The sequence below is a fragment of the Centroberyx affinis genome, unplaced genomic scaffold (assembly GCF_046629955.1).
Source record: "Centroberyx affinis isolate AG114_WGS23_722 - 3 ecotype Tasmania unplaced genomic scaffold, CSIRO-AGI_Caff_v1 ptg002987l_1, whole genome shotgun sequence".
Taxonomy (NCBI): Eukaryota; Metazoa; Chordata; class Actinopteri; order Beryciformes; family Berycidae; genus Centroberyx; species Centroberyx affinis.
The window spans coordinates 58,018-67,737 of record NW_027281093.1 but is presented as its reverse complement, the minus strand read 5'-3'; the positions used below and the strand labels follow the sequence as shown (position 1 = coordinate 67,737).

The 9,720-nt window shown below is 38.7% G+C and overlaps 2 protein-coding genes across 2 annotated transcripts; one reads left to right on the top strand and one right to left on the bottom strand.

The window, feature by feature from the left end:
• Positions 1-144: 144 nt before the first annotated feature.
• LOC139658959 (synaptonemal complex protein 3-like) lies at positions 145-2,252 on the bottom strand. Its single transcript, XM_071537165.1, has 8 exons — positions 2,147-2,252; positions 1,977-2,043; positions 1,822-1,856; positions 1,603-1,720; positions 1,353-1,452; positions 712-810; positions 463-567; positions 145-264 (listed from the first exon to the last, which is right to left on the bottom strand). Exons 1-8 carry the CDS (start codon positions 2,250-2,252, stop codon positions 211-213), a joined length of 684 nt encoding a protein of 227 aa, XP_071393266.1. The 3' UTR covers positions 145-210.
• A 1,716-nt stretch (positions 2,253-3,968) lies between these two features.
• Positions 3,969-8,696, top strand: dram2b (DNA-damage regulated autophagy modulator 2b). The gene is made up of 8 exons (XM_071537178.1): positions 3,969-4,106; positions 5,065-5,240; positions 6,345-6,412; positions 6,647-6,789; positions 6,925-7,102; positions 7,791-7,873; positions 7,975-8,067; positions 8,558-8,696. Exons 2-8 carry the CDS (start codon positions 5,110-5,112, stop codon positions 8,672-8,674), a joined length of 813 nt encoding a protein of 270 aa, XP_071393279.1. The 5' UTR covers positions 3,969-4,106; positions 5,065-5,109; the 3' UTR covers positions 8,675-8,696.
• Positions 8,697-9,720: the final 1,024 nt, after the last annotated feature.

The following is a 9,720-nucleotide window of genomic DNA, read 5'->3' as shown; positions in this document are numbered from 1 at the left end:
AAAATCAATCACTTCCCCTCAATTCTTCAGAAGTTGACTTTTTGGAGACCTAAAGGTTCTGCAGGACAAAATGTGATGAACCACAAATAAACTGGAGCAGATAATTGCCACCTGTAGCTATTGCTATCAATACATGCATATATGTACTGTATATAGTGCAACATGAGGAGACATCACCACCTTTTCTTAGCTCCCTGCACCCTGTTCGTCTTACATCAGCATGGACTGCAGAGATTTGCGTACTGAAGCCATCTCTTGCTGTTGCTGTGAATTGTAAGTGTGAAAGAAAATTGAAAATCTTACATCTTCAAACTGGATGGTAGCATGAAGTAGTATTAAAACTACAGACACTAAAATACAAATATTGATTTTTATAAATTGCTGTAATTTAGTAAGTAGTAACTGAGTAAGGCAGGCATAAGCTCTGCCTTACTCCTGCCTTACTGGCAAACCTCTACTTACTGTGTCCATTAGCAACTTCTTCTGAAACATTGCCATCTCCTGGCGTAACTCACTCTGCAGAATTTCTTGCTGACTAACATGAGTCTTCTCCATAGCTGCAAGGCTCTACAGACACATAATATTCTGTTATGACTTTTTATCATCTACTTTCCAAGGGAAACCTCAATAATTCACAGAGATTTGCTAAAATGACAAAAATCCAGTGAAATGCTTTAAGAGTAGATTCAAACGGTAGGACTTTTCAGGTACCTGGATATACTGCTCTAAGAGCTGCTTTAGAGTTTTCAGCCTCTGGCTCTGTGAGGCCCTCATCTGCTGAAACATCTTCTGTTGCTGCAGGAACATACTCTGGAAAAGATGGGCATACTGCTGACATATGGAAAACTGAGAATTTTCTTCCTATAATATGGTTTATGAAGGAAAGGTGTTAATTACTATTACAGCTTTGTTGAATACTCAATTCTGATTGACCAGTGAAGGCATTCTGATATCTGTTATTTTGAAATAACAGACTGCTGTTTGACATCTAATTATATCACTCCACACTCAAGAAGTCTGATAAGAAATAAACACAATCGGCCAAATTAACTGCCGAGACCATATGTCAAAAATGTGTTACTGCTTGGTTACTGCAGACAGTCCTGAAAGCTGCTATATTAATAACATCAAAAGCTTGTAATAAAATAATTTCAAATCAGTATTTCCTGTCAATGCCCTTAAGTAGCTGTGTAATAAGCAGTTGTAGGTGAGCCTACACTTTGCATAGGGGCTTTGATTCACACTGTCTGTATATTTTGTAATAATGACCGGCTTGCTGTACATTATCCCTTTACATTATGCAGAATCTGAAATAAAATATCCAGTGTATCCAGTCTGTGTGAAAGCATTACCAGTTGTTTCTCCTCTTGATCCTTGGACTTTGTCATATCCGTGTCCCATTGCTGCAATACTGCATTGAACTGACAGGAGTAGTCATCTGCCACTTTACTTCTGCAGTTTACCAACATTAAGTTGATATAGTAATAGAAAAAAGATTTGTAGTTGTTCTATTTAACATATTTCAATACTTGCTATATTTGCAGAAAAAAACGGGAAAAATAGCTTCGTACATATGCAGTTTTGTCAATGCAGAGTTAGTACCTGTCAGTCTGCTGAGTTTTCCAGAGATGTTCTATCTTCTGTTGGCTGGTCTTCACTGAGGATTTAGTGAATGTTTCCAGACGCTTCCGTTTCGCGAGGAAGGCCTTACTGATGTCAGCTACAGCCAGAGAGAAAAAACACATAAAAATGACATAAACATAATACCCATGTGTCTATGAGTCATTTGACTGTGAAATGTTGAAAACATAGGCACTTCACCTCCAAATCTGTCCAACATTGTCATCATATCCCCTCTGTCAATGAAGACAAAAAAAAAAACAAAAAAAAAAAAACATGCATGTCAGGCAAAATATACTAGGGTCAGTGAAGACCAGATGAGCAAACCTCAGCTAGAGTTTCTTTTTAGGCTTTACCCCTTGGTAAGGTCGGCATCGTCCTCATCGTCCAGTGGAAGGCGTTTCCTTCCCCTCACTGGCTTTGCTTCCGTTGAAAGCAAAATTAAAATGAGATATGACAAGAGGACAAGCTGTTTTCATTCAACTAATAGTCATGTCCTGCCAACAAACAAACCAGCTCACGCTACCTTGTAAAGTATCGTCATTGAAACTCTCCTGCAGGTCCTCCACAGGTTTGTGAGACACTGAGCCTCTCCCTTTGGCTTTTCCAGCTTGTCCGCTGTGAGCTGCCATGTCCTGTAAAAATGTAAGTCGATTTCTGCATGGCTTATATAAAAAATATTTCATCTACCAGCCTATCTACCTACACAGGCATAGCATTCATGTTAAAGCTTACTTCCTACAGTGAAAGCTAATATTAGCTAGTCAGCTAGCATGGCTACAACAGGAATGTTTTCTCTGGAAAGTGACAAATAGATTGAATTGCATTCAGCAGTTGAGTCTCAGTTGTCGGTCTTGCTTTCTATGTACTGTACCCATATTTTAGGAATATTGTGTAGGCCTAAACTAAAGTGATAAAACTTACAACTAATGTAGTGGCGCTTAGAATCTTCTAGTTGGCGTCAGTGGCACAAAGACCGTTTTGGCTCCAAAACCTCGTTGTTGCAATTCTTCTTCTTCTTCTTCTTCTTCTTCTTCTTCTTCTTCTTCTTCTGTAATGGCGAATCGACTCCTGGCAGGGTATTATCGCCAGCAACTGTTCATTCTTTGTCCTTGATTTAAAATCCTATGTATGGGTTTGTTGCAAATATTTGAAGATATGATTATAGATGACATTTCCAGAGTTATGAGAAAAAAGTGATATTAAGTTGAAGTCCTCCCGTTGTGTTCCACTTTTTGTTGAAGGGTCCATCTTTCTTGAGTGTGGGCTATGGGCATTTTTGGGCAATTTGACATGTTCTATTGTTTCCTTCTGATTTCTTCTTCGTCTTCTTCTTCTTCTTCTTCTATTTTATTGCTAGATAAGATATATGATTGTAAATCCTCATAAATAATTTAGACCCAACAAATATGCTACATCTTTTTCATGATATGCTGTAACAAGCATATGGCTCTTGAAATATATATTCAATCATAATCTGCAATGTTTTATAATAAAGATAATGAAAAAATAGAAAAAGTATATACATATTTTTTTTTATTATGGAAAATGTTTAAATATGAAAAAGGTAAGATCTATTACAGTTTCATTTCCATTTACCATATTTATCTTTGTTCCCCTCCCGTCATTTAAATATACTAATCAGTTAACATCCAGCTCAACAATTTTCTCATTGAAAGCTCCAAGTCTTCCAATTTTAGTCTTTTGAAGGATTAAATACATTCTCAATTACAAAACTATTTCTATCTACCCATACTTCTTATTTTCACTATTTGAATGAAAATATATTTTCCTATATGCCATATACTTCTGGCTGGACAGTATTTCACAGTAAAATGTCACACACTGGCATAGAAATGGATGGACAGAAAATGCTTCTCTTTGATTTCTGAACTATTGGAAATACGTTTTTTTATTAAAATTTTCAGCCATGCGGGACTCTTTCAATAATTTTCTAAAATGCTGCAGTGAAAATGATAGAGTGTTGTTTGAGACTCGGTGGAAAAGTTTTTTTTTTTTAATTAGCCTATGTTTTTATTGTTTTCATGGTCAGTGGTATCAGATTGAGATTTTCAAGCAAGCAAACAGGCAAGAATGCGATATTTAACTGCCTTTTAAGAAAAAATCAGTCACGCTAATTATTGCAGTGTTACAAAAATAGTATGAGATCAATAATCAGCTCTTATGAGCGGGACAGCATAGCTCCGCTTAATACAATAAAGTTATTTTGACAGGCTGGGTGGGTACCGTAAAGACACCATTAGACGCGCAACACAATACAGGGTGCGGCTGGCTGGTTTTTCGAGAGACGGCTTACTTGACCGCAGTTCACGAGAAACGAAACAGGAACTGAATGAACTAGTCAGGTGTTTGACATGTAGAGCTGTATCTGTGTCATGCACGATTAATTAACGCTACAGAGACTTTTTATCCTTCTATAGTTCGCTTGTCCGTGACGATTCCAAAGGAATGTGAAGAATCGTCTGGTAAGGTAACCCGTTGTTTAGAGTTTCCTGTTTGAATTGTGAGCAAGTTGTTATTCTTAGCTGTTAGCTAAAGTTAGCTTGCCTACGAGCTCGTTAGCTTATCATTCCAACACAAGCCCTGTTTCCCAGTGTGAACTACATGTATGGCGAATTAAGATGTGAAAGAAATACGCTATTCAGGTACAAGCTATTATACTATACAGCGTGCCAATATCGTTCAGTAGTTGATTTTCATCCTTCTAGCTTGCGAATCCTTTTCTAGCCCCGATACCATTAATGTTTAGAGAGAACGTCACGCCAAACTCCATTCAAAAGCCCAGTGGTTTAATGTTACATTGCTTATCGGTAAAACATTTTTTTTTAAAAAGCATACCTGGTAGAACATGACTTAAGAGCAACCGATAGGGTCCACTCTTCAATTTGGTACTTAGCCAAATTTAAATTTAAATAACATTTAATTTCAGTTTGGTTCGCCTGTTACTTCCACAATCCATCAAAATACACCGTGGGTGGTGGTAACGAGCAGTGTGGCAGTTGAGATTTTGTTGACATGAAGTATTGCTTGGTGAATTCACAGTATTCTGTTACATCATCACACGGCCATCTTGTTAGAAAAATAAGAGGTGATTTTAAGAAATTAACATGATTATAATCAAGTAACAGTCACAGCTAATGGGCTGTGTATATGGTAAAGCACCATATTGGTAGAAAATGCATGTGACATCATGGGAAACCTATGAATTGAATATATGCCGAATTTACTTGTGGCTCCTAAGGATTGGTAAAAGAACTTAAGTCATGCTCCATGAGATGTGTACTATGCCATTAAGCAAGGAAGCATTCAATTCCAAGATTTGTCACAGAGTTTGGTGTGATAAGCAAATGGAAGGTGTTGGGTCTAGTCTTACAGCTTCATGTTCTCTCTCTCACACAGACTCACATATGTTATTCTTTACAGGTGAAAAGAACGCACCAGCATCAACACACACACAGTGAGAAGGCCATGTGGTGGTTCCAGCAGGGCCTGTGCATCCTGCCAGCAGCTCTGGTGATCTGGACTGCCGCTTCCTTCATATTTGCCTACATCACAGCTGTAGTGCTGAGACATGTGGATCCACTGGTTCCTTATATTAGGTCAGAATACATCACCACCATATCTGCCTCCTCTTCAGCTCTCCTGCTCATAGGCCACATCCAAAATGGTTTTTCATATTATTGTCTTTGAGGTTTGAGCATCCATCACCTCCATTGTATTATGCTCATAAGATAAAGCCAAAATGTTTGTAGACTGTGGCTAGCCCGATATACGGGTTTACTGAGATATTGGCCTGACATTGGTCTTTAATTCAAAATCAGATATGGTCCAATCAGTGTCCACCTCTGTTATGATGGAGGTTCCCTCTAGGCTCCCTAACCACAGCTAGTCAATATGTTTATTTGTTGTTTTTTATTTGATAAGATGTGTGACCAGAGAAATCATTCTAGTGTGATGTGCATTCATGAATATAGAACATCTTATGCACACCTGTCTTACTGACAGTTTTGTAGCACAATTAATGAAATTATCTGGCAACATTTTGGTCAAACATTTCCAGATAATAAATATATTTAATATGCAAGGGTAGACTGTGTTCAGGAGTTTTTTTTTTATTACTCAACAGTATGTGAAACCTGCCTCACCCTGCCTTAAAGGAATGAAAATGAAAATTCAATCATTAGCTACTGCCCTCATGTCAGTTGAAGCTCCATTGAAGTTTGTACGAAAACCAAACACAGAGTGACTTATCTCCCATTTTTCCATCTCAGCCTTTAAATTACCAGGACCTTCTTTTTACAGCTTCAGAAATGCAGATATTGTCCATCAACCCACAGAAAAGACTTTCATTAGTGTGGCTTTCAATGGAGAGTTTGTATCCCATGGTGGTCTAAATGCTGTTTCAGAGGCTTTTCCTCCCTGACAGAATACAATTCTGGGGGACACACTGAATACTTGGAATGTTTTATTCCCCAAAATGTTTTGCATGAAAATGGTCAAATTTAGATATTTTGTATTGAAATTTCCTATCTTCAATCCAAAAATAGCAGTATTGGCCTGAAAAAACCCATGACAGTCAAATCCTAAAATAGACACACACATACATTCACACACAGTAATTACAACAGCTATAAGTATGGTTTAACCTCTTTTACATTCAGCTCTTTAGATTGAAGGACCTGACTTTTTTTTCTGTGTTGCAGTGATACAGGAACGGTGGCTCCAGAGAGGTGTGTGTTTGGCATTATGCTGGATGTGTCAGCGTTCCTAGGTAACACACTCTGCATGTCAAACTAAATCCTGTAAAGCACTGAGTCTTATCAACCAAGATTGTAGAGACCTGGTTCAAAAAATGCTAACGGTTTTTGGTTTTAACTTGGTCAGAAACAAGCACAAGATAGAAAACTTGAATGCTGGTCATGATTTCAAAATGTTTCAGGCTTATTCAGTGAATATTGTGTCTAGGTGTGGATTTGATAGAACAGTGCTGTTGTTGTGGTTGCAGGTATGGCCACCACATATGTACGCTACAAGCAGGTTCAAGCTCTGATAGGCCAGGAAGAATATAAACTCCACAAACTCAACCAGGTCGGCCTGGTGCTGGGCTGGATCAGCTCCTTTGGCATGTGTGTGGTCGCCAACTTCCAGGTGACTGTCTGCGTGCACATGGACAAGTGGTTTCATATTTTGGTTCATCTTTGTGGTCATTTTATATTCCTGTATTTCCCATTACAGCAGTAGCATGTGCATATTAAACTGTGACCATCTGTGTTTGTGATCCAGAAAACCACGCTGTTCTCCATGCACCTGGTGGGGGCTGTGCTGACGTTCGGAGTGGGGGCTCTGTACATCTTGGTTCAGACTCTGGTCTCCTTCTACATGCAGCCTCTGGTCCACAGCAAGGCCACCTTCTGGGTCCGCCTTAGCGTTGGAGTCTGGACCCTGGCCAGCATCATCAGCAGTATCCTTAGTGTGCCGACATATTTTGTTTAGTGCTTCTAACTGAAAGTTGACAAAGTCTTTCAGAATAATACTCACTTGTGTTTTTTTTGTAGCGTTCAGACTTTCACTTCCCATTCATTTGAATGAGGCCACGAAAATAGTCTGAAAACTGACATTTAACACATTCGTGAACAGATTCAACAACACATCCCACTACTGTGATTTTCAATTGATGTTTGGTCCATAATTTCGCCAAATAGCATTGTTATTGATAGAAAGAACCTAGCGGAGGGATACAATTTAGGAGAGATAGTTTTTATAGATAGTATTTTTTCTATTAACACTGGACAGGGCATGGGTTGGTGTTGAGATTTTACATTTACATTTCTGAAACACTGGAAATGCTATGGTCTCATGGTACTGCACTGGCAATCTGCCAGGTCTTTGGTGTCAACTTCTATAGAGTACACAGGTGGTGACATGACCTGGCACCAAAGATCAGGCAATAGCAGATGGCCAGTGCAGTGCCCTACTTTTCATCAGCAGATGTCAGGCTTCACCCCAAATTTGGGTGGGGTTTAGTTACTCTTTAAGCTTAAAGCTCAAATCCGGTGCCGGAAATCCCTGCTCAACAGAGCAAGGAAAACTGTAGTTGGGCCCTCGCCAATTGTTGCAGTGTGGCCCTTAATGCCTGCCTCCCTTGTCAGTGTTTGTGTCATCTGTCATCATGTACAGCAGCCTGCCTGGAGTGGATGTACCTCACAAACTACACTGGATTCCCGGAGAGACGGTTAGTAGGCCGTCTTGGTGTGTGTGTGTGTGTGTGTGTGTGTGTGTGTCTGCAGCATCAGTGTGTAAGTTTGTGTTAACTGGGTTGTGTGTATTTTGCAGGGTTACAACGCTCACATCATCAGCACCATTTCTGAATGGTCTCTGGCTTTCTCTTTCATCAGCTTCTTCCTCACCTACATCAGAGACTTTCAGGTACTCACCCACACCTTTGTACAGCAGCCTTTACTTACATGATTTCTGGGATTTCATATGCAGGCTGCTACAATGTAGCCATGGATGCTAGCTACAGATGTTTCTATGGTAACAGTTCTTTTTTTTTTTGTGGAAGCTTGTGATGAAATCATTGAAATTATCAATCAATATTTTGTGTCAAATGATTGATGTATTTGGTATGTTACAAGTCTCCGCTATGAGTGGATCTTGATTCACCTTTGGGGCTTATTTTGCAATAATGACCGACTCACTGTAATATCCCTTACATAAAGCTCTAGGTCAACCTTTTCAACTGAATATACAAGTAGCTACTTTATTGATTATGACAGTTTATTACTTTGTGAGCAATTCGAATGGAAATTAAAGCCCAACTTAAGTAACCTTAATCATGCAGTTGTAGCCGTCCTCCATGTCCTCTGATATTTATACCATTTTGTGTTTTTTTGTGTCTGTTTTTTTCTCCCCCAAGAAAATTAATTTGCGAGCAGAAGCAGATCTCCAGAGCAGCCACCTGTATGACTGGCCACACTGCGGCATCCCAGTCAATCATTCAGAAAGCTCACCACTTCTAGCAGGAAGCATATGAGCAGCAGAACATACCATCAGGTGGTCCAATGTTTACTGCACTAGTTTCACATTTATTTGACATTTTGTATTTGTCTTTTAAAATGTTCTTAAAGTACATTATGAAATTTTGCTCTATTTTTATATGAAAGTATGTATCTGGAATTGGTGCCGTTGACAGTTACCACTAGATGGCGCCAAATATTAAAAAATCATTATTTACTGACATAGCATTATCACAGAAAGTGTACTTCTCTAACAGTTTTAAAGCGGTCTACGTCCACATTGTTCCTTATCAGTGATACACTGGCTGTTCACTCGGGAAAACTCATCATGGTGTTTTAGGGCACAACAGTTCCATTTATGAATTATGCAATACCTGCTTTTCTCTCAAAACTTCTGCTGCGTTTCTCTCTGATTTAATGAGGCTCTGTAAATCAGTATTATAGTTTTCTGATGAGACCTAAATAATTGAGTACTTCTATGCAAGTACATTTCCCATCTTCAAAGCTGTTATAGTGAAGACACTTTTTGGGTTATGAATCAGCAGCAGGCTAACCACTTCAATGTGTGTAATCAGATAGCAATGATGCCATTTCAGGGAACCTTCCAGAAAATTCTTAACGCTATTTTTAACCCTGCCACCACTAATATAATGCAGAACTGTTCATGAATTGCTACTGTGTATTGTACTGTTGCACATTACATCTGTTAGGCTAATAATTATTTTTTGTCATTACTACAGTCATACTTTGTCTATTTCAGATTGCAGGCAGAAAGGCAAAGTTTCATATGAAGGATTTTATTCACATTTCCTGAAGGTATTTGGCCCAGCCCATTGCTCTTAGATAAAAGTCCTGTACATTGTAGCAACACTAAAGAAATTAGTCCTAAATGAAACGTGAGGTATGCAAGTTACAGAAGAATGTATATTTTTAATAATAAAAACAAATCTCAATAAATAAACATGGCAGTATTCTTAAGTAATTCTCAGGACAGTGCTGTGTCTGTATCTCAAATCTTCACCAGGTTTCCATCTCAGTAAAACAGTAGATGACCATTCCCGCT

What these genes read in the sequence shown, in the direction of transcription:
- LOC139658959 (XM_071537165.1), bottom strand. Translation starts at nt 2,252, where the DNA reads ATGGCAGCTCACAGCGGACAAGCTGGAAAAGCCAAAGGGAGAGGCTCA. An exon ending in GATGCCGACCTTACCAAGGG is followed by an intron (nt 1,857 to 1,976) that starts GTAAAGCCTAAA and finishes CTTCATTGACAG; the next exon opens with AGGGGATATGATGACAATGT. An exon ending in ATCAAGAGGAGAAACAACTG is followed by an intron (nt 811 to 1,352) that starts GTAATGCTTTCA and finishes CATCTTTTCCAG; the next exon opens with AGTATGTTCCTGCAGCAACA.
- dram2b (XM_071537178.1), top strand. Translation starts at nt 5,110, where the DNA reads ATGTGGTGGTTCCAGCAGGGCCTGTGCATCCTGCCAGCAGCTCTGGTG. An exon ending in CCACTGGTTCCTTATATTAG is followed by an intron (nt 5,241 to 6,344) that starts GTCAGAATACAT and finishes TCTGTGTTGCAG; the next exon opens with TGATACAGGAACGGTGGCTC. An exon ending in ACTGGATTCCCGGAGAGACG is followed by an intron (nt 7,874 to 7,974) that starts GTTAGTAGGCCG and finishes TGTATTTTGCAG; the next exon opens with GGTTACAACGCTCACATCAT.